We start from the raw sequence: 24,880 nt of genomic DNA on the forward strand, positions 1-24,880 counted from the left end.
AATGTTTAATGCGTTATTCAAGTTATCACACAAGTTTAATCCACATCTATAGATGGAAACACAGCTACCCAGGCGACATCGACTCATCGCCAGTTCCATGTTGATGCTCAATAGAGTGTTATGGCAGAGCTTTGTATGGTTTGATCATGGTTCAGGTTTCCATGTGTGTCTGCTGTCTGTGATTGTTGATTAATAAGCGCAGCAGTGTCTTCGTGTAGAGACGGATGTGTTCTGTGCTTCAGATCAGACCGGATGCTGTGGTGGAGGAGGTCATCGCCGGCCGAGGAGTGATTCACTTCAGACTTAACAAACTCCTCCTGGCGCAGGTAAACACCAGTGTTGGGCACGTTCCTTTAAAAGAGTAATTAGTTATAATTACTAGTTACTTCTCACAAATAGTAACTAGTTACATAAATATAAAAGTAGCTAATTACTAGTGGTGTAACTGATCACAAATCTCATGGTTCAGATCCTGGACTGGATTAACCAACGGGCATTATGGGCACAGGTCCAGGGGCCCGTCCGCACTTGGGGCCCCTGCGAGGGGGGGAAAGTGCCGATTTTGGAGTGTCTATTTAGGCTTTGTGCAGATAACGCACCTCGCTGGAATAAACTAGTTAAGCGATTCACACCCATGACCGTTTGATTGACAGACACAACATAACTAAAGAGCGCAGTAGACAGCAGCGCGAGTGACGTATCCCGTAAGGCGCATGGCAACTTCTTTTGACGCGATCGATCATGAACCTGGTTCGAATCCAGCGTCTGATGAACTCGTTCTTCTTTTTTCCCCCACTACATATCAGATTTTCTCCTACTACATATCAGGAATCATTAATAAGTGTGTGTATTATAGAAGACTCAGATTCATAGAACTGGATTGGAAAGAATCATATGCATCAGGGGATTTGCTAGGCATAAAGCTCTACTGGGGCACCAAAAAAATAAAATAAAATAAAAGAAATAAAAAAAAGTGTATATATATATACTTATATACTATATTTTGTTTGTTTTTTTAAAGAAATATTTATTATAAATAAAATACAATTATTATTCTAAATAATCTTAAATGTAACTGGAAAACAATGTTTAGACAAAACTGGAGTGATGCTAAGATCATTTAAGAAATCTTTTGCATAAATATTAATTTAATTTGAATGAAATTCTATAGACAATTCAATAAAATACAAAAAGAAGATGTGTTATAGAATTATCTGTTGTCGTAGACTTGACACATGGCAGAGGATTAGGTTTGTTAAGTCTTTACCTCCCTGACTCCTCATCCCTCCTTTTTGCTTCATACAAAAAAATCAGGAGTCATGCTTAGTAAGATCACCGTCATATTGTTTAAACTTTAGTTTTGTCGACTAGCTAAACAAAAAAGGCTGTTACGCCGGTTTTACAACGCATGAGCGACGCGTGACAAGTAAGTAGCCTACTTTTTTGGCGCGCATGTTAATTACCGGGACTCGCACCGGCAGAAGAGCAGCCCATGAGAGAGGCGCACACGCGTAGAGGCGCTATTTCTCTGCGCACACGCGGAGATGCATCAGTGGTGAAAACTACATTGCTTTCACCAGCGTTGGTTTGGTTGCACATAGAGAATAACGTCTTTATTTCGGAATTACCACTCTTAATAAATACACTTGCATATGAAGTAAATCATATCTCAATGCATTTACTGGGGCACCGGAGATTGTTACTGGGGCACGTGCCCCAGTAAATTGGGTCTAGCGACGCCCCTGATATGCATTATAAGTTTGTAGAAGTTATACATTAAAAACACCCTTAAATATAAATTTTAGTACTGCCTCAGTGAACTTGAACAAGTCTATTGAAATCCATTAATTTTCACTAGTTATATTAGTATTTTATTACTAATATAGTGTGCTTTGAATGCTTTAAAAATAAGTTAAATTATTGTAGACTAGAAATGTACTGTATATAATTTATTTTAAAAATGCCGGCAATACATTATAGATTAATTATATTAAACAAATATTATATTAATCTTATTTTTTTATTCAACTATAGGGGTGCGACTAGGTGGGGTGCCTACAAGACTTTGTGCCCAGGGGCCTCTGAATTCTGAATCCGGGCCTGTTCAGATCACATGGTGTTTTAGTCACGGATCGGACCATTTTTCCAATCAGCCTAAAAGGGGAGGAGACAAATGTCATTTGCTGGCCGTTTATTACAGAAACAACACTGCAAGACTCTTTTGGTTTTAACAAACAGAACCGAGTACCTGTAATTTAATTCAAAATAAAATGAAGAAATAATCAACTAAATAAAAATAAACAGTAAAATATTCACTATGAAAGATTCACTATTCCTGCTACTGTTGCTGACAACGCTAAATGTAGAAATCTAACATCATTTGTACAACCCATATTTATTTTGAGTCTCATTTTCAGTTCTTCACTTATTAAACTTCATGTTTCATTGCCAGATGATCATTGTTGAAGAATTATTCAGTGGTGTATTTTTGATGGCCACCTATTGGTTAGATAATGTAATCGTTGTCTACAACATTCATTTTTGAGCATCTAGTTAAATGCATTGATTTTAACCTTTACCATAAACATCAGTGGGTTTTACCTAAACTGTGTTGTTTGACTGTTTGTAGCTTCATAACTAACTCAAAGCACTCTAGCACTGTCGCCTCGCAGCAAGAAGGTCGCTGGTTCGAGTCCCGGCTGGGTCAGTTGGCATTTCTGTGTGGAGTTTGCAGGCCATGTTGGCGTGGGTTTCGTCCGCTCTGGTTTCCCCCACAAGTCCAATCACATGCGTTATAGGGGAATTGATGAACTAAATTGGCCGTAGTGTATGAGTGCGGGTGTGAATGAGTGTGTTTTAGTGTTTCCCAGTAGTGGGTTGCGGCTGGAAGGGCATTCGCTGCGTAAAACAGATGCTGGATAAGTTGGCGGTTCATTCCACTGTGGCGACCTCTGAATAGAGACTAAGCCTAAGGAAACTGAATGCATAAATAAACATGTGACAGTTAGGGATGCAACTATTATAGATCTTGTCGGTATTATAGTTTTTTACATTTATTTATATATTTCTTTAGGTTTTTTATTCCACCCAACATTCTTCAAAATATCTTCATCAGTGTTCAATAGATTAAAGAAACTCTAATAGAAGTGTGGAACTGTGTAAATGTTGATTATTGGGTGAACTGTCCCTTTAATTTCACCTCTGTCTCAGAAACTGTTAGATCAGCTGCGCTCAGATCCGGACGGCTTCGGTGTGCAGAGTGAAATCCTGCGCCGGCTTCGGGTCGGCCGGACACTGGTGGAATTCAGGTCAGTTTACTGTGTGTGTGTGTGTGTGATTCTGCATTCAGGTATGTTTTCAGTGTGTATGTTTGATTTAGCATTCAGGTCATTTTAGTGTGTGTGTATGTTTGATTTTGCGTTCAGGTGAGTTTTTGTGTGTGTATGTGTGTGTGATGATTATCTGCTGTATCTGAACTCTGTCTGTTTCTAGTTCTCCAAACATCGCCAAGAAGTTCCACGCTGGACATCTCAGATCCACCATAATCGGTGAGCTCTTCACCTTACAAACTGGCGTGTGCTGTGTTTCCCGATAACGCTGGGATAATCATTTGCTGAACATGCATACACACACATTGTTGCACATGTTGACGCGACTGACACGCCACTGCAATGCAATAAAATATATATTTTCCATGGTAAAAGGAGTTTGTCCTAACCATCTGCTATATCGACATGCAAACTTTCTATTTAAAGAGCCTCTATTATACATTAAAATGGTCAGATTTTGGTTTTGGGGGTCTCCAACAACATGCTGATCTGCATGCAAGGTCAAAAACACTTTCATTGTCTTATAATCTGCATTTATTTTAACCTCATTATCCCAGCGACTCCCGTATGAATCGTTCAGCGATTCATTTGTTCCCAAACCCCTCCTTAGCGCTAAGCTAATCTGCGCTGATTGGAGCGATGACCGCCTGTTGCGATTGGTCGACAGCGTTCAGCACGAGACCGAGTGAAATGCCCAGCATGGCTTATCAACAGTATTGAAGTAGTCAGAGTGCAGAGTGTATGTTTTTCCCGGGAGCCTCCCGTATTCAAGACCCATCTTCAGCCACCCACCCATTTTGTTATTTATCCCGGAAAACTCCCATGATTTCAACCAGCCCCTGGTTGGTTCGGTTCAGTATTAATCCACACAGCGGCAAAAGCTGAACTATTCTGAACCTTGACCGCTGCACGTGTGTAGGAACAGCTGATGGTGGCCATGACAAACGGCAATAGATCATGTGCTCACAAACGCATTTAAATCCGTAAACAAAGCAGCACGCGTCGCGTTTTCAATGTAAAGGGTTACAATTTTCCTGGGTTTGCAAGTGTAACAATTGGACGGGGGTTATGTTTCGTATTGACATCACGTGAAACGGCTAAAGACTCGTTATCAAGACGATTCATTCTGTGAGTCGACACTGTGAGTCGACTCTTTTATAAATGAATCAATAAATGAATCAGTTTTTTGAATCAATAATTTTAAACACTGTCCACTTTCATATTTAAGCCTTAGCTGGATATTTCACTTCACTTAGAGCTGTGGTACACACTAAATTAAGATCATTTTCAAAAACCCATAATAGGGGCTCTTTAAGAAATGTTTTTATTTCTGCAACGTCACGGCACAACAACAGCATAAACTACTATGACAATGATCCCCTCAGGTACTGATTATGGGCTTTATTCAGCTTTAAATTCTACTAATATGAGTTTGAACACCGTTATATGTGACATTTATTGCCATAGCAAATTCAGTGCAAACCAACAACACCAATCACCCAGTAGCCTATTAATAATGTTAAAGAGGTGTAAATTAAATTAGGATAAAAGCAGTGGCTGGGGTTTAAATGTTTGTTAGAAAAGACCAAAAACAGTCCTTGTGTCTTCAATTATAATCATACGACGCTCCAAGAACACTTCCTGAAAATTAATGTTCGATGACATTCCTCTCCTGAAGACATCTACATGCCAATATTCAGTTACAGTGATAGCGCCACCTGCCGACAGAAGGAAGTTTGGCATAAATCTGTGATTTCTCTCTGGCTTTTGTTATATATAAATCAGCTTAAATTATTATTGTCGCTGTTCTCTGTCATCATAAGGCCACCGAGCGATAGTGAGCCTGGGTGTGAGGTCCCGTTCATTGCTGCTTGCAGCTTTAAAGGGCATCTATAATGAAAATCATCTTTTGTATTTTGTATATTTTTGTTTGGACAGATCTGTGTGTAGGTCCACAGTCACACTGGGATGATATAAACACAATAAGTACATCTTTTAAAATTTCCTGATGTTAAAACGGGATCCAAATCCCTCCCATTTTGAGCGATTCACTGCACGTGATGTAGGAGTGCGGTTTCCCAGCCGACCGAATTGATTGACAGCCGCGTATTAACATGTCTTTGTAGTAACGCATATCCTCAAGACTGGACGCGCGCAAAGCAACTAGGATTAAAAGATCTGTTCAGCTCTCTGTGATCATCTGTTCCTCAAGAATGAGTTTTACAAGTTTAAAACAGTGGATCTTTCTAATAAAACTGTAAATCGCTTCGTAATTCTTCACCACAGCCGTGTGTCAGTACAATTATAAAAAGACGATGCTTCAATCCCGGTATGTGGACGTTGTCGCTGGAATTTTCTTGCGATGTGTGTTGTAAGGACATGGTGTAAGATCACCAGAAAAGACCAAAAACAGTCCTTGTGTCTTCAACTATAATCATACGATGCTCCAAGAACACTTCCTGAAAATTAATGTTCGAGGACATTCCTCTCCTGAAGACATCTATATGCCAATATTCAGTTAGTGATAGCGCCACCTGCTGATAGAAGGAAGTTTGGCATAAATCTGTGATTTCTCTCTGGTTTTTGTTATATATAAATCAGCTTAATTATTATTGTCGCTGTTCTCTGTCATCCTAAGCCCACCGGGCAGTGGTGAGCCCGGGTGTGAGGTCCCTTTCATTGCTGCTTGCAGCTTTAATTATTAAAGACCGAGCACTGGTGGTGTGCTCCATTGCTCCATTTTATTATTATTAATTGACTATATACTGACTTTAATTATGTGGATGCATTGTTACTGATGTCAGAGTTTGTTTTGTATGAATAAGAGTGTGAGTGGAGGTTTTCTTTTAATGTGACATTAAATGTGGCACACACAAAAAAAGTGTCAAAATAAAAGTCATTTCTGTTTAGTTATTATTCAGGAGGGTATTAAATCAAAAACAACTTCTTACACTTTAGTATAATACATCAACAGCTGCAAAAACTAAATTAAAGAGTTAAAATCCTTAACACAAATGAATATTTAGTAGTTATTATTAATTTACCATTGATGCTGTTAAAGCAATCTGTCAGTGGAAATGGAAAAAACCCTTGATGTTTATTTTGCCACTGGTGTTTTCCTCCTCGATGAACAGAAGTGTTAACAGAACAGTCATTCAGAGATAATCCCAATTAAATCTTTCGCTTTTTGTTGTTGTAGGAAATTTCATTGCCAACCTAAAGAAGGCTTTGGGGAACGAGGTGATCCGAGTCAATTATCTGGGTGACTGGGGAATGCAGTTCGGTGAGTTCCCCACAGTCCTCATGAACTGATCATTGCAGAGGCTTTTATTTCAGTGTGTTGAGTATGGTATAGTGACATAGTCTCCCTTCAAGGTAAGATCTGAACAATATGAGGACCGTCCCAGACAGCCCAACCTAGTTTTCCAGCCTATCCAGAAGTATGCTGTGATCAGCAGTGTCAAATGCAGCTCTGAGATCAAGCAATACCAGCACTGTTAGTTTGCCTGAATCCACATGAATCGCTCTCTGTACTGTGATGTGCTCTGAAATCAGATTGAAAATTGTCTTAACATCCTTTAGAGTTTAAGAACTTGTTAACCTGGTTAAAAACAACCTTTTCAATGGTTTTGCCAATGAAATGGAGATTTGAGATGGGTTTTCCACCACAGAATGAATAATTCTGTAAATGATTGTGATTGTGTTTGTAATATTGTAATGTGATAGTAATTTTCGCTAATTCTAATTTTATTTCGGATAGTTTATCAGTGACTGTTGTTAGTTTTACCAGTAGTTTTCATTCACTGTAATAACCTTGCAGTGGTCGTCATCTGCTTTGTGTGTGTGTGTGTGCGTGCGTGTGTGCGCAGGTCTGTTGGGCTCAGGGTTTGAACGATTCGGCTCTCAGGAGAAGCTAAGGAGGCAGCCACTGGAGCATCTGTTTGAGGTGTGTATGTGTGTGCATGTGCGTGTGTGTGTGTGTTTGTTACGGCAGGGCTTTTCAAACTTTTAAGACAACCCCCCCCCCCCCCCCCCCCCCCCCCCCCCCCTCGCGCCCCGCCCAGGCACCCCTCCCTCCAGCTAAAATTATAATGCATGCACAAACATCATTCACATATAACTTGCTGTGTTTAAAGTGCGTAGTATTGATTCCATTGAAACATAAATATACAGCTGACCTGATTCAGTGTGATGGCTGAGCCTGTTTCTGTGAGGACAACATGCTAATCTGTGGTTGGATTCCTGACACGACTAACCGTAAATCATCTTCCACTGTCAATAAGCGTGAGCCATGGCATCCTTGCTTTTAATGTACGTACATACAGAAAATGCTGCTTCACAAAGCCAAGATTGCAGAGCCCTGACGGTGTGGTCGAGTAGAACATTGAGTATGTTTAAATGGGCACCAATACTTTAATACGGTTTTAATACGATTAAGACAATACTCTGATTAAGAGTCACCATGTAAACAGTGATTTTTGATGACCTTAATCCGACTAAAGTCAGAACTGAACTAAACAAATAATGAAATTAAGACATGGAGTATGCAGATATTAGTGGCATTATTGAAGTAAACACCGCAATCAAACTATTACTGTCATGTGGGACTTTTCGCCGCATTTTGTGACAAGATGCACACACACGGCTGTCAGTAAAGGATCGCACGCACACACACACATCAGGAAATGCAGAGGTTTATTTTCTTTCCGTTCGGCTTTCCATTTAAACAACACTCTTCCAGCAGTCCTTACTTTATATTCTCGTCTAATACCCCAGTTTGTCACGAGGATGTGAATGAAATGTTCACGAGTGAAACTTGAAACAAACTGCAGTCAAGTCGAAAAATTAAAGATAAACACCCAACATTACATGAGCTTCTGCAGGAAACACAATGATACAGGGACATTTTCATGGTTTGGTTTGTATTACGGTTTAAGCGTCACAGTTTCGGTACGGTTCAGTAAATGGTGTGTTCAGTAAAAATACGCTCAAATCTGGTCAAATGAGACTCTTGCAGACGTCTAAGGGCACACTCACACTATGCTATCCGAACCGTGCTTAGGCACGTTTCCCGGTTCGTTTGAGAAGTGTGAGTGCTGTAAATCGGGCTCAGGTGTAGTTCAGTTCGCCGGCCCTGGCCAGGTTGGAAGAGGTGTGCCAGAGTGCAATTCCCTTGGGCTTTGCTGCGGTACGCTTGTGGTGCGAGTGCTAAGCGCGCCTGAGCCCGAATCTGAAGATGCGACGTGACAATTAATGGACTGTTTGATGTGGATTTATTGATCATTCTTACTGTTAAATGAACTGTCGTAGTTTATTAAAGACACAAACTCCTCACTGCGTGCTTCAACACGGTTCAAGGCCCTACGAGACTCCTGAGACTCTTGCAGATTCACGTGGTCTTCTTGAGAATGACCGTTTGACTGCAGAACAACCATCACATTGTTAATAACGAATTGTGCTTGTGACGAGCCTCCTGGTTTGAGTTTAGAAATTTCCTCCAATTTCGGTGGCGTGACCCAGATAAAGACTGAAATCATAAATTTACTATGTAATGAGCTCTGGAGGTGGTAATTAACAGTTTAACAATATATTGAGAATTGTTTTCCTCCTTCATTGGTTTCCTCCGGGTGCTCCGGTGTCCCCCACAAGTCCTAAGAAGTGGTACTGGTGAATTGGATAAGCTAAATTGTCCATAGTGTATGTGTGTGAATGAGTGTGTATGGATGTTTCCCAGTTATGGGTTGCAGCTGGAAGGGCGTCCACTGCATAAAACATATGCTGGAATAGTTGGCGGTTCATTCCGCTGTGGCGACCCCTGATTAATAAAGGGACTTAGCCGAAAAGAAAATGAATGAGTATTGTGTGTGTGTGTGTGTTGATTGGCAGTGATCTGTCAGTGCTTAACTCAGCGTTGTGTATGTCCGCCCGTAGGTGTATGTGCAGGTGAACCGCGAGGCGGAGAGCGATGCCAGTGTGTGTTCGGCTGCTGCTCAGTTCTTCAGGCGTCTGGAGCAGAGCGAGGAGCAGGCGCTGGAGCTGTGGAGACACTTCAGGGAGATCACCATCCAGGAGTACAAGCGCATCTATCAGGTGACCGTCCACCGCTTCACTATTGAGTGTGTGCTAGTGTGTGCATTGATGTTTGAGTGTGTGTATCTGTATGTACAGTGGTTGGACAATGAAACTGAAAGCACTGGTTTTAGACCACAATAATTCATAAGTATGGTGTAGGGCCTCCTTTTGCAGCCAATACAGCCTCAGCTGGTCTTAGGAATGACAGATACAAGTCCTGCATAGCGGCCAGAGGGTTTTTGAGCCATTCTTCTTCAGAATAGCGTTCATGTCTGGTGGAAGAAAACGTGTCATGACTCGCTCCTCCAAAACACCCCAAAGTGCTCAATAATGTTTAGATCTGGTGACTGTGCAGGCCATGAGAGATGTTCAACTTCATTTTCATCAAACCACTCTGTCACCAGTCTTGCTGTGTGCATTGGTGCATTATCATCCTGATGCATGGCACTACCTTCAGGATACAATGTTTGACCCATTGGGTCACATGGTCTACTATAATGGTTGGGTCGTTCTTGACGATGACATGCCCATCTAGCACAAGTATTGGGCCGAGGGAATGCCATGATATTGCAGCCCAAACCATCACTGATCCACCCCCATGCTTCACTCTGGGCATGCAACAGTCTGGGCGATGCACTTCTTTGGGGCTTCTCCACACCGTAACTCTCCCAGATGTGGGAAAGACAGTGAAGGTGGACAACACGCTTCACATTGTCCACAGCCCAAGATTTCCACTGCTGGCACCGTTGAAACCGGCATTTGGCACTGACACGAGTGAGCAAAGGATTAACCAAAGGTGATTCTGTGTGTGTATGTGTTTGTGCAGCTGTGTGTGAGTCTGTAAATGTGTGTGCGCGTTCATTTGTGTATCTGTATATGTGTCTGCGTGTGATTCTGTGCTGTCTGTCTTATGTGTGTGTCTGTCTGTGTGTGCTTTCAGTTGTGTATCTGTATACATGTCTGCGTGTGTTTTTTTGTGTATATCTGTGCGCGTGTGTGTGTATTTCTGTGTGTGTTTGTGTATGGGTGTTTGTTTTGAGCAAATCTGCATTGACAACAGCTGAACAAAGGACTGAACAAATAATTTGGACCAATAAAGAGCATCAAAATGTCACTGTGTGAATGTGATCCATCTTCAGAGTTCAGATCGACGTTTAAGGAGCGAGATGTGGTGTAGAACTATATAATATGGTAAAATAAAACACTTTTAAACCTCTCTACCTTTTATTAATTGTGTTTCGTGCAGGCATTGAGAGGCTCAGAGTAATGATATTCCTGAACAGCCTCTAGATGGCGCTGTGTTCCGGGAAATACAGAAGAGAATCCAGCAGCAGCAGCAGTATATGGAGCTGATATTTAGCATTTAGCTGAAATTCTGTATTATGAATGGTCAAATATTGATCTTTAGAGTTTCACATTTCACCTTGGAAATATTAAAACTGTATTTTTTTTAATCAATCTGAAGTCTAGGAAAATTAAAAATCTGTAGTTAGAAAATTCATGTCTAAAAATCAGCCCTAAAATAATTTGCCTTAAATTTCAAATGTTCTTAAAACAACCCCAAATCTAATTCAAAACTAGTTTAAATGGCATATAATATTCAGTTTAATTAAAGGTGACCTATTACACACCTTTAAACAAGATGTTAAATAAGTCTCTCATGTCTCCAACCCAGGGCTATTCAATTAGTTCGTCATGGGGGCCAGTTCATGAAAAGCATCCCAAATGAGGGGCCGGAGAGATATGACGTGCAATATAAGTGATGACACAACAGCATATAGGAGCCCATATGGTGTATTTTTGCTCCTTAAGACACTCACGTTGACTTTTTCTACTTTAAAATGTTAATATGTTGTATTTTGAAGCTACATAACATCACTGCATTGTACAATGTGGCTTTTTTACAAGCATAACCAAATGTTATATTTAAGGCACAATATCAGTGTATTGCTTTAGGCGTCTTCTACATTCAGACACGTTCATATGTTATGTTTTAAACCGTGTAATGCAACGATCATAGTCTGAAGAATAATCATGGTTTCACCGTTATCATCATTATTATGCATTTATTACATTGAAAGCACTACTAGTTTAGAAAAATCACATTAAAAATGCTTATATTTTACAGTGTTGTTTACTGCTGCTCAGTATCCAAATACAGCACAGACTATTAATGAAACACAAACAATAGTCCATTTCTCTTTTAGGACTTAAAAATAAATTATTTAAACATGAGTGATAATTTTACAATGAAAATAAACGACAGAACAATGAATAAATAAATAAAAATAAGAATAAATAAAAAATAGCGTTTGTCTAATGTTATTTAAGCTATATATTAGCTCAGAATTTAAATGAACTGTTGTTATCATCTGCGTTCATACTGTTACGTTCCCATTTAAATCTAGAGGTAAAACACAGCTAGGAACGAACAAATGAAGGAAGAGAGGAGAGTACCGCTTCCAGACCCAGAATCATCAGTCAACACCTTAATATTCTGATCACCATCAGGCAACCATTGATTTATTGTGTTATCAAAAGAAATTATGTATCTTAAATTTTAAAGAACATAATACGAAACAAAAATAATACCTCAGGATATGGGGGTCCGAAATAACAAACAAAACAACACATTTAAACTAACCTAACAAAATAAACATTCCCAAAAGAAAAAATACAGTTTACTTCCCTTTCTTCCCTGCTGAAAAATCCAGCTTAAACCAGCCTAGGCTGGTTGGCTGGTTTTAGCTGGTTGACCAGCCTGGTTTTAGAGGGGTTTTGCCATTTCCAAGCTGGTTTCCTGGTCTTAGCTGGTCAGGCTGGAAAATGACCAGCTAAAACCAGCTTGACCACCTAGCCAGGCTGGGAGTCCAGCCAAAACCAGCTATGTCCATCTTAAACCAGGCTGGTCAAGCTGTTTTTAGCTGGATTTAGCTGGTAATTTTCCAGCCTGACCAGCTAAGACCAGGCTGGAAATGACTGGAAACCAGCCTGGAAATGGCCAAAACCCCTCTAAAACCAGGCTGGTTGACCAGCTAAAACCAGCCAACCAGCCTAGGCTGGTTTAAGCTGGATTTTTCAGTAGGGTTACCCACCAAAACGGGAGAAAAAAGATTTTAAAATAAAAAAAAGACACCCCACACCTTACTCATACCGTTAACTTAATTCACATTATAAAAGTAAAAACAAATAGCGCACGAGTCACAAGCCCCTGGTATCTGGGACTGGAGAAGCTCAAGTGAGACATGTGGTCTCCCCTCTCTCTTGCCTTCTTGTCGGCCAGCCATTATAGCTCAGTTGATTAGCTGCGCAGATTTGACTCAGGTGGCAACAATCTGTAAACAAAAGAAATCAGGAAACAGAGAAGAAAACTGCAGTATAGAAACAAAAACAAAACAGTCACTGAACGTAACAGTATATATATAATCATTTGTAATAATTCCTCGAACATATCTTTTGTTTAACGTTGCACTGAAAGCCACGCACAACTCTCACCACTACAGCCTGAGATCATTTCTACTGTGTGTCACACCTGCAAGGGGCGAGTGCGTCGGTCCGCTTGCAAGCCGTGCGCACACCACTCCTAATATGTGCACGTCTCCATTGAAAATAGTGTACTTGCGTTCGGAAAAGACGCAATATGCATTACATTGTTTAGTTGCAGCAGCTTTTTTCCGTGCTACTGAAATGCGGCGTTGAGAAGCCTTTAATGAATAAAAGCTGATCACTATTAGTGATAACAGTGCATTCTACAAAAGGCCTTTTCTACAAACATATACTGACCCTTTTAGGCTTTGATCCTAATTGTGGAGTTTTGGTGACTGTCGCTTTAAATTCAAATGAGATTGTGCCCTTTTCAGAAGAGGGCGGAGCTACAAATGCCTGTGTGTCAGCATAGTGGCCGATTCAAAAGCAAGACTATGGTCCTATGCTAATGAGGGAGAGATGGTCACTAGTGGGCGGGGCTTTGCCCCTCTGATGACACATGCAAAGAGAGAATGTCAATCAAAGTGTTTCTGCAGACTGCAAGTCTGATTATAAACAATACAATCAATACAGTTTTACAATTAGACGCTGGTTTATTCACACACTGCTGACACACAACTGTGATTAAAGCCCTTATTAAAGTGATTTCTGCATAATAGGTCCCCTTCAAGTAACATTTGCACAGTTCACATTCAGTTTTGTCATAAGTTGAGCTCCATACAGTAGAGAGAAGAGTCTGCAGCAGTGGAGGAGTGTGTGCTGTCTGTCTGATGTTTGTGTTCTCTCAGCGTTTAGGAGTGGAGTTTGATCATTACTCTGGAGAATCTTTTCATCGCGCTCAAACACAGACTGTGCTGGACGAGCTAAAGAGCAGAGGCCTGCTGAAGACCTCACAGTACGTCTGCATCTCTCCAGCACAATATTCAGCCCTGAATTAAAGGGTCCTGTTTTGCTTTTTAACCCTCCTGTTGACTTACAGGTCAAAAAAGACCCGGGCAGCATTTTATAAGCAAAGAATAAACCTAAACCAGGGGTGCTCAACCCTGCTCCTGGAGATCTACCTTCCTGCAGATTTCAGCTCCAACCCTGATCAAACACACATGAACCAGTTAAATAGGACCTGAACAGCATTTGATCATTACAGGCAGGGCAAACTGGTGTATACAGAAGGTGACCAAATGCATGAATAAATAATTCTGATACACATTAGTCAAAATGGAATTTAATTACAAAAATACATACAATAATATAATAATAAATACAGATATAATTTGGTTATAAACAATGTCATCTAGAATCGGGCCGACCAGCTACTTGGTACTTAAAGGGGAAGAAATACTCTTGTCATACCTGTCAACATTAGGATGTGAAAATAAGCGATCCCAAATGACTAAATATCTGGCTGCTAAATATCATTGTAAATAAACAGGATAGAATAAATAGTATACATTAGAAAAAACAGTGAATAAATGGCAAACAGTTTAGCCTATTAAAATTAACAGCCATTATAAAGAAATAAAATTAAGTTATCAAATCTTATTAACCTTTTCTTGGTGTCATTCGGTTGATTTCCTAACTGTTTATGCTTATTTAGGATAAAATTTGTTGTGTTTAAATGAAAACCCACAAAGATCGACATGTATGTTGTTATTATTATTATTATTACTATTATTATTATTATTATTATTATTATTATTATTATTATTATTATTATTATTATAACTATTATTACTGTTATTATTACTATTATTATTATTATTATTATTATTATTATTACTATTATTATTATTATTATTACTATTATTATTACTATTATTATTATTACTAATATTATTATGATTATTATTATGATTATTATTATTATTATTATTATGATTATTATTATTATTACTATTATTATAATTATTATTATTACTATTATTATTACTATTACTATTATTATTACTATTATTACTATTACTATTATTATTATTAATATTATTATTATTAATATTAATACTATTATTATTATTATTATTATTATTATTATTACTATTATTATTATTATTACTATTATTATTATTATTATTATTATTATTATTACTATTATTATTATTATTATTATTATTATTATTATTATTATGTCTATAATGTGTTCAAACGCACCCAAAATCCAGAGTGTCCACTCTCGATCTGCTTCAAATCGCATATACAGAATTAGTTTGGGAAACAGCGTGTATTTATCAATATGGAGCACGTCGGCTGACAGTCATGCACCGCTTACATGAACTGATTGTTTTGAGGAAATGCAATGAAAAGTAAGGCAGTCTCCATGTTTATATATTTATTTCAGTGTTTTCATGCCTAAACAAAATGAAAGCACAGAACAGATTCACATTTAAGAGCAAGGGGCGTCTCCTGGTGGTTCGGCGGTATCGTTTGCATATAGTGAGGATCGGCTCTTTAATGTTTATTGCCATCTTTCATTGATTGAAAATACGGGAGAAATACGGGAAAATACCTTTACAGGAGCATAGCGGGATAGAAGTGTAAAATACGGGAGAATCCCAGGAGGGTTGACAAGTATGCTCTATGTCCCGCCTTCTTTTCATGCTTCAGTTGAGATTCTTTCAAATTAATCATGAGGAACTAATCAGAGCATGTGTGTCTGACCAATCAGAGCAGACTGTGCGCGTCTAACCAGTCAGAGTATGTGTGTCTGACCAATCAGAGCAGACTATCTACATCTGACCAATTAGAGCAGACTATCTACATCTGACCAATCAGAGCAGACTATCTACATCTGACCAATCAGAGCAGACATGTACATCTGACCAATCAGAGCAGATATGTGTATCTGACCAATCAGAGCAGACCATGTGCATCTAACCAAGCAGAGTATGTGTGTCTGACCAATCAGAGCAGACTATGTGCATCTGACCAGTCAGAGCAGACTATGTACATCTGACCAATCAGAGCAGACTATGTGTGTCTAACCAATCAGAGCATGTGTGTCCGACCAATCAGAACAGACCATGTGCATCTAACCAAGCAGAGTATGTGTGTCTGACTCATCAGAGCAGAGCAGGCTGTCAGAAATGAGAAGTTTAGAAAGTACAAGGCAGTCGTGCATGACTCTTCTGGGTGATGTGAAAGTAAATGTGTTTTTGACCTTGCTTGCATGTGAACCTGATGTTGGAGTTTTCCAAAACAAAATAAGAAACCTCTTAAAAAGCACAATAGGGGCGCCTGTGACTGCAGCATAATAAGGGCTGATGTGTGTTTGAGTATAAATGAAGCATTCTCACTCAGTTAGATGTTTTGACAACACAAACGTAGAAAACTTGCTGTGCTGCATCTTTATCAGTCATACTAAAAGAAACAGACCAGGTTTCTGCACAGCATGAAGAATCTCTGCGTAGTTTAAGAACTTTTAATGTTTTTAAATAACTGTGTTCACTCAAACTGAGAATAAATATCATCATCGCATTTAGTTTATTAGAGCTATTCCAAAAATGGGTTCGACTTTAGCTGAAGGGGTGTTCACAGGACTGTCATGATATTATTTTTTATGGATGCTTATGATGGCCGACATTAAGTGTCATTTGCTCAGGTATGCCATTTTAAATGCAAAGATGACATTGTTCGAGATTTCGTGGACATTGCAACTTGACATAAACAAATTCATCATGACAATTACAATGACAACATAACTTTGATCATAAATCTGTCATCAGTATTTAATATTTCAGGAATATTGAATACATGTAATGTAATGTGTATTCATATAGCGCATTTATTGTGTACGGCCATACACCCAAAGCACTTCACAATCATGAGGGGGGTCTCTCCAGTCCACCACCAGTGTGCAGCTCCACTTGGAGGATGCGACGGCAGCCACAGGACAACGGCGCCAGTGCGCTCACCACACACCAGCTATAGGTGGAGTGGAGAGACAGTGATGATCCAATTTAGTGGATGGGGATGATTGGGAGGCCATGACCGGTAAGGGCTGATTGAGGGAATTTGGGCGGGACACCAGGGTTACACCCTTACTGTTTACCAGGAGTGCCATGGGATTTTTAATGACCACAGAGAGTCAGGACCTCATCTGTCATCCGAAAGACGGCACTCACTGACAGTATAGAGTCCCCTTCACTATACTGGGGCATAAGGACCCACACAGATCGCAGGTTGAGCGCCCCCTGCTGGCCTCACTAACACCACTTCCAACAGCAACCTAGTTTTCCTATGTGGTTTCCCATCCAGATACTGACCAAGCTCAGCCCTGCTTAGCTTCAGTGAGTAACCCATCCTGGGCCTTAGGGTGATATGGCTGTGGTATAATATAAGCATCATAATTATTAATTTTCCTATCACTTTTTTTCAGTGGAATAAAATGAATCTGGCATTAAAAGTGTCAATAATCTTTCAATTAGATGGATAACAGTGTCATTAATGTCTAATCCTGTATGATTACCTTTTTAATCTGTTCAGATCTGGACAGACCGTCTCATATTGACCCATACTGACTATAATATATAATAAATAATAACTATATTTTTTTTATCCAGATTATAAAGGTTAATGGCATTTTATTGACAAATGTATTTTATAACACTATAGTTGAGGTCAAGACTAATACTAATGACGCTCTTCTAAAATTCTTGTTCCTGTAATGCCTCATGATAGTCATGTTTATGACAGGTTTATGACCAGATCGGTTGTCTTGGTAATGTCAATTTGTCGTGATTTTAAAGTTCATAAGATTGCAAGTAAGTTCACGTGTCACATTATGATTATAAAGGTGTAATGCCAGTCCTATGAACGCCCCTTCAAGCATTTCCAAAAATGTGAATCGTTTCATTTCTCTGACATCATTGTGTTTTAATAAAGGTACAGTGTGTAAGTTTGACACCCAGTGGTTGAACTAGGTATTGCACGCCTGGTTCAAAACACATGCAAGAGCAGGTTGCCAGATTGACGACACCAACAGCAGTGTGCCTGATTGTCGAGCCTAAAAGCTGTTTTAAGTCGTGTTAAAATAAAAGCAACGGCATGCGACAGAAGGAATATTTTCTATATTAAAAGGAGTTTTTATCCTAACAAACACCTGAAATTAATATATTAGAGACGGCTTCTGTTTCTCACAGCTGAACAACAGAAAACTGACAATGATCAGCTCAGGTGCACCTCATGTGCTTTATTCAGTGTTAAATGCTGATAATGTGAGTCTGAATGGCATTTTACATCACATTTATTGCCAAACTACTGAAAGCAGCAGCAGATAGTTCACCTCAGATCTGGAAAATAAAATAAACCATCTGAAATTGAGCTCTAGAACTGAGACTCAGTGCAAACCAACACATATCAGTGATTCAGCATCTACATTTAATCATGTTAAAGAGGTTTAATATGTATTCATTAGATTATAAAGTTTACCATTTCGCTGGAGTGCAGTGAGTGCACTATTCTGTGCTCCTGAATGGCTGTATTTTGCTTATTAATGCTAATTTCGTCACGTAGCATGTTGTTAGGACACAGGGTACTATGTAACCTGCTCACCTAATGTTTACGCTCATAATATTATTTGCTTATTAATAACCACCTCATGAGGAACTCTGAATCTGCATCTCATTTCGGAGTCTGCTACTGTCCACCGGAGGTCACATTTCAGTCGTGGATGCACACTCTGAGAACCACCAAGTGAGAACCACTTTTTCCACCAAGGCAACCCGGGGTGCTGAAATATAATTGGCTAAACTGGCATTGGGCGGGTTAAATGGTCAAAACAAAGACGTTCAAAGATGTTCTGGCACATAATGTAAATGTTTCTAAAATATCTGCAAACATATTATGGTATTTTAATGCTTTAGAAGAGTCAAAACTTACATACAGCACCTTTAAAACTGTATGTGGAATGGGTATGTTTAATATTAAAGTCATATGTGTCCTTACTGAACGTAGTGAATAACGGTGTGTGTGTGTGTGTGTGTGTGTGTGTGTGTTTGTGATTGGCTTCAGGAAAGGAACGGGTGTGGTGGATCTGTCTGAGACGGGCGACATGTCCAATTACGCCACACTGGTCCGCAGTGATGGGACATCCCTGTACATCACCAGGTGTGTGTGAGCTCTCAGACACACACACACACACACATTCACACAAACACTGAGGGCCATGGCAGATATCCTATCTCTTGGGTTTTTCAGAGACGTGGCAGCGGCGCTGGACAGGAAGCAGAGGTTTGGCTTTGATGAGATGATCTACGTGGTAAAGATGATGATAGTTCAGAATGTTGTGTGTTCAATCCCATGATTCCTGCTCTGTCTGCATCTGCTCAGCCCTTTTTCCTCTTCAAGACAGATAAGAGTCAGTCTGTGCACTTCCAGCAGCTCTTCCACATCCTGCAGGCCATGGGGCAGCAGTGGGCCGACAGGTATACTGCTGCATAGCACACGCACACGCACACGCACACACACGCACACGCACACACACACACATACACAGACAGCAATCTACACTAGATTTCAACAAAAGAGAGTGCTCTAGGCTAAATTTTAAAGTCCTCTAGGCTAGTTTTAACAGCAGACTGCGCTCTAGGCTAGTTTTTAACAGCAGACAGAGCTCTAGGCTAGTTTTTAACAGCAGACAGAGCTCTAGGCTAGTTTTTAACACCAGATGGTGCTCTAGGCTAGTGTTTAACAGCAGACGGCGCTCTAGGCTAGTTTTTAACACCAAATGGTGCTCTAGGCTAGTTTTCAAGAGCACACTGCGCTCTAGGCTAGTTTTTAACAGCAGACGGCACTCTAGGCTAGTTTTTAACAGATGCCGCTCTAGGTTAGTTTTTAACACCAGATGGTGCTCTAGGCTAGTTTTTAACAGCGGACAGTGCTCTAGGCTAGTTTTTAACACCAGATGGTGCTCTAGACTAGTTTTCAAGAGCAGACTGCGCTCTAGGCTAGTTTTTAACAGCAGACGGCACTCTAGGCTAGTTTTTAACAGATGCCGCTCTAGGTTAGTTTTTAACACCAGATGGCGCTCTAGGCTAGTTTTAACAGCAGACAGCACTCTAGGCTAGTATTTACAAGCAGATGGCGCTCTAGGCTAGTTTTAACAGCAGACAGTGCTCTAGGCTAGTTTTTAACACCAGATGGCACTCTAGGCTAGTTTTAACCGCATACAGTACTCTAGGCTAGTTTTTAACAGCAGACAGCGCTCTAGGCTAGTTCTAACAGCAGACAGCACTCTAGGCTAGTTTTTACAAGCAGATGGCGCTCTAGGCTAGTGTTTAACAGCAGACAGTGCTCTAGGCTAGTTTTTAACACCAGATGGCACTCTAGGCTACTTTTAACCGCATACAGTGCTCTAGGCTAGTTTTTAACACCAGATGGCGCTCTAGGCTAGTTTTAACAGCAGACAGCACTCTAGGCTAGTTTTTACAAGCAGATGGCGCTCTAGGCTAGTTTTAACCGCATACAGTGCTCTAGGCTAGTTTTTAACACCAGATGGCACTCTAGGCTAGTTTTAACCGCATACAGTGCTCTAGGCTAGTTTTTAACAGCAGACAGCGCTCTAGGCTAGTTTTCAAGAGCAGACTGCGCTCTAGGCTAGTTTTTAACAGATGTCGCTCTAGGCTAGTTTTTAACAGATGCCGCTCTAGGCTAGTTTTTAACAACAGATGTCGCTCTAGGCTAGTTTTTAACAGATGCCGCTCTAGGCTAGTTTTTAACAACAGATAGTGCTCTAGACTAGTTTTTAACAGATGCCGCTCTAGGCTAGTTTTTAACAGCAGACAGCGCTCTAGGCTAGTTTTCAAGAGCAGAGTGCGCTCTAGGCTAGTTTTTAACAGATGTCGCTCTAGACTAGTTTTTAACAGATGCAGCTCTAGGCTAGTTTTTAACAGCGGATAGGGCTCTAGACTAGTTTTTAACAGATGCCGCTCTATGCTAGTTTTTAACAGATGCCGCTCTAGGCTAGTTTTTAACAGATGCCGCTCTATGCTAGTTTTTAACAGATGCCGCTCTAGGCTAGTTTTTAACAGATGCCGCTCTATGCTAGTTTTTAACAGATGCCGCTCTAGGCTAGATTTTAACAGCAGATGCTACTCTATACTAGATTTAATGGTGTCCTAGGCTAGTGTTCACTCAAATGATCATGAGAAATAATGCTTGTGCGTTTGGATGAGATGTAATAATAATGAGATTAACGTAAACACCTCACTATTGGCACTATAATTCGCTTCATCCTTTCCCAACTAATGATTATTTTAGGTTCAATGTGGTGATTGTAAGAAATTAGATGCAAGCAGAGTACAGATGTCTGTGAAGCATACAGCGCCATCTGCTGTTAAAAACTACACTCACAATCAGTTCAGGAGGGAATAGTGGTGCATTTCGAATTGATTTTATGTTTCACTCAAGCTTTAAGGTTTAAAGTCATTAAAGGTTTAAAGTATGAAGATCTCAAACTCTGGAGTCATCGTTGTTTCATTATTTCTTATGCATTATATTTTTGTATATTTCAGGCTGTCTAAAAACATTGTACGTGTGAAGTTTGTCTCATATTGTTGTCTGCTATCTCCTCAGTCAGGCAGATGCGCTGACAGTGTTCAAATAAACCTTTTCCCACTTCTTCCACCTGTGATCGCCTTGACAAAAACACGGATGTTTTGTCTAAAGCATGTGCTGTTCTTGCAAGGTTGAAGGAAGCCTAGATTAAGCTCATCTGGTTGGGATTTGATCTGTATTCATTCATTTGAGCTTTATTATTATGCTAAGAGTGTTGCGTGGCATTAATGAAAGACTTGTAAACATCTGTTCAAACTGAGGCAGCAGGCTCATTCAGGATGGACACACACCTTTACCAAACACACCTTCAAACCCAGTGACCGGAACAGTGCTCATTCTCTCACTCGACACACCTGCTAACTAAACATCCCTCAGGTGTTTTGTGTGTGTGTGTGTGTGTGTGTGCGCGCGCGCGGATGAAATGAAGGATATGAATCGCTCTGCTCGTGTTGTGTAGTACAAGATCCTGAGAGAATACAACAGGGCTTGCAAAAGTTCTAAATTCCTGGTAGCCCTCTGGCAGGCTCGCTTCAGTTTTTGGTAGCCCGAATATAAATTTAAGTAGCCCAAGTAGAAAAGACATTATTTATTAAATAAAAATAGACACATTCACCAAATAAAAAAGATATAATGACTTTTATTATAGGCTATATATTTATGTTTAAATAACCAAAATTGTATTATTTAACTATTTAGAACCCCATAAAACATGAAGTCCAACGTGTGTGTGTGTGTGTCAGGTGTCATCACGTGGCGTTCGGCCTGGTGCAGGGCATGAGCACTCGACGTGGGGAGGTGCTGTTCTTGGAGGACGTGCTGGAGGAGGCGCAGAGCCGGATGATCCACAACATGAGGCAGTCCCGCAGTGAGGATCAGTTTACGACCTCCACATAAACACACACACACACAGACTGAATCGAAATCACCCCCTGTACCCCCTAAACAGTGCACTATTAGAGGGAGCAGCCATGTCTAATGATGTCCGCGGGATTGTTGTCACGATACTGGAATTTTCAAAAACATTTCCCGCCAACATTTGAGCACGTTCTTAAACAGCACTGATTGGCTATTGTGTTCACATGCTCAACAGAAATGACTGTGATTGGCTGTGAAGTTCATCAGTTCAACGAACTCACCGCTGTTTATTGAGTGTAACCACAGATAAAGGGACACTGGAGCGTTTCAAAGTCATGTCGATCAGCTGATTTGTCTGTAAGCTGACATATGAGTGATATGCTGATGAATCGTGACTTTAAAATGCTCCAGTGTCCCTGTATCTGTGGTTACACGCAGCAAACAGCGGTGAGTTTGGTGAACTGATGACCTTCACGACCAATCACAGTCCTTTCTGTTGAGCATGTGAACACAATAGCCAATCAGTGCTGTTTAAGAACGCGCTCAAATGTTAGCGACTTTGCAAAAGAAGGGAAAAAATATCAAAACAATAGCGTTTAAACTAGTTTACTGTCATTTAATACCAAATATAAAATAACACAATATAATATTAGAAATGTACATCACAGTTATAATAATTATTTATTTTCAGTTGAATAATGTTAAATATTCAGAAATCATCATCATATTTCTCTACATTCTGATGACACACACTTTATTAGACAAAGTAATGGATGAACTGAGCATCGGTGTGTGTTTTACCGTGTTCACTTGTGTGTAATCGAGGATCTTTTGGTCTGTTGTGTAGCTTCAAAAGAGCTGGAGGATCCGGACCTGACTGCAGAGAGAATCGGCATCAGTGCTTTAATCGTACAGGTACACACACACACACACACACATGTTTGTTTTTGTGAAAATTGAGTACATTACATAGGTTTCCATTCATTTTATACGGTCGAAACCGTATATTGTACTGCCCTCACCCCACCCTACCCCTAAACCCAACCTTCACAGGAGACAGTGTGCAGCTTTACTCTCTGATTAAACTCCTTCTGTGGGATTTATAAGCATTTTGAGAAATGAAGACGTCACCAATGTCCTCATATTTCACCTCCTTTTTGTAATACCTGTGTCATACCTATGTCATTATACAGATTTGTGTCCTGATATGTCACAAAAACACGTACACACACACACACACTTGTTTTAAATGGTTGATAAGGATGCCATAATATGTTTTGCACTGTAAAAATACACTGATTATGTTGCCTCACGCTACCCCTAAACCCAGCCCAGCCCTAACAGGAGCCACATTCTGACTGTGAGAAGAGCGCGTCGACTGCGAGTTGTTTTGAATTATGAGGACAAAAGGCTGTGTGTCCTCATAAACCAGTCATTATACAAACGTGTCCTCGTAAAACACCATAACCAGTACATACACTCACACACATACACATGCACTCCCACACACTCTTTCAAACATACACACACACACACACACTTTCTCTCTTACAGACGTGCACTCTCACTCACAAACACAAATAAACACTCTTGCACACACACAATTTTACACACCCACATGCACTCAAACGTATGCACAACCACACACACACACACACACACTGCTCAGAACGGTGCCTCTGTGAATATAAGGCTGAGTGTGTGCGTTTCTCTTGTGTTTTCATTGTGATCTGTTGTCATGCTTAACTGCGTGTTCATTTTTGTTCACATTCAGTGTGAGTGTGTGTGCGCGTGTGTGTGTGTGTGTGTGTGTGTGTGTGTGTGTGTGTTTATAACACTCTCAGGCATGTGTGTGTTTGTCAGGACTTCAAAGGGCCGCTGATTTCTGACTACAGGTTTGAATGGGACAAAGTCCTGCAGGCGCAAGGAGACACGGGTGTGTTTCTGCAGTACACACACGCTCGCCTCTGCAGGTACACACACACACGCACACACATACACACGCACACACACACACACAAACAAACAATAGCCTTTGCATGTACTCATACAAACACACACACACACACACACACACACACACACACACACATACGCGTTTTTGTGAAAAACTGGTACATATGAAAAATACATCACAAATGGGGACATGCCTTTCTGAAGCTGCTAGAGCAAAGCTAAATACAGGTTTAGGTTGCCAATGGCCTTGTTATGACAGTCATCTGTTAAGATTTGCATTTCAAGCTCATTTTGCACAACCTGATTTTTTACCTACATATGAGGACAAACATTAATTTCATCACTTTTCAGGACAAATAAACACAAATAAACTGATGTCTAAATAATACCTACATATTGGGACCATGGTAAAAAGTGAGACCTGAACTACACTGACATACAGTGATGTCCAAATCATACCTAGATAATGTATTGGCCACATACTGTAGTGAAGGGCGAGTTAAGATAAACATACCGATTAAAAAAATGTTTTGCTGTGAAGTATAACTGGAGACCAACTGAAATAAATCAACTACTAATGCTGCTCCAGAAAATAACTAAAATTGGATAATTATGACAGAAGCAAAGAGCAACCC

The 24,880-nt window shown here is 40.1% G+C and overlaps 1 protein-coding gene across 1 annotated transcript in view; it reads left to right on the top strand.

Annotated features, from left to right (window-relative positions):
• rars2 (arginyl-tRNA synthetase 2, mitochondrial) overlaps positions 1–24,880 on the top strand; it is a 51,491-nt gene that overhangs the window by 4,173 nt on the left and 22,438 nt on the right. The window contains exons 4-16 of the mRNA XM_056481109.1: positions 243–326; positions 3,211–3,308; positions 3,493–3,548; positions 6,529–6,612; positions 7,199–7,275; positions 9,261–9,419; positions 13,676–13,782; positions 18,891–18,986; positions 19,077–19,137; positions 19,227–19,303; positions 22,175–22,299; positions 23,137–23,204; positions 24,153–24,262. Of these exons, the coding sequence (XP_056337084.1) occupies positions 243–326; positions 3,211–3,308; positions 3,493–3,548; positions 6,529–6,612; positions 7,199–7,275; positions 9,261–9,419; positions 13,676–13,782; positions 18,891–18,986; positions 19,077–19,137; positions 19,227–19,303; positions 22,175–22,299; positions 23,137–23,204; positions 24,153–24,262 (1,202 nt within the window). The remainder of the gene's footprint in view (positions 1–242; positions 327–3,210; positions 3,309–3,492; positions 3,549–6,528; positions 6,613–7,198; positions 7,276–9,260; positions 9,420–13,675; positions 13,783–18,890; positions 18,987–19,076; positions 19,138–19,226; positions 19,304–22,174; positions 22,300–23,136; positions 23,205–24,152; positions 24,263–24,880) is intronic.

The sequence above is a fragment of the Danio aesculapii genome, chromosome 20, assembly GCF_903798145.1.
Source record: "Danio aesculapii chromosome 20, fDanAes4.1, whole genome shotgun sequence".
Lineage (NCBI taxonomy): Eukaryota > Metazoa > Chordata > Actinopteri > Cypriniformes > Danionidae > Danio > Danio aesculapii.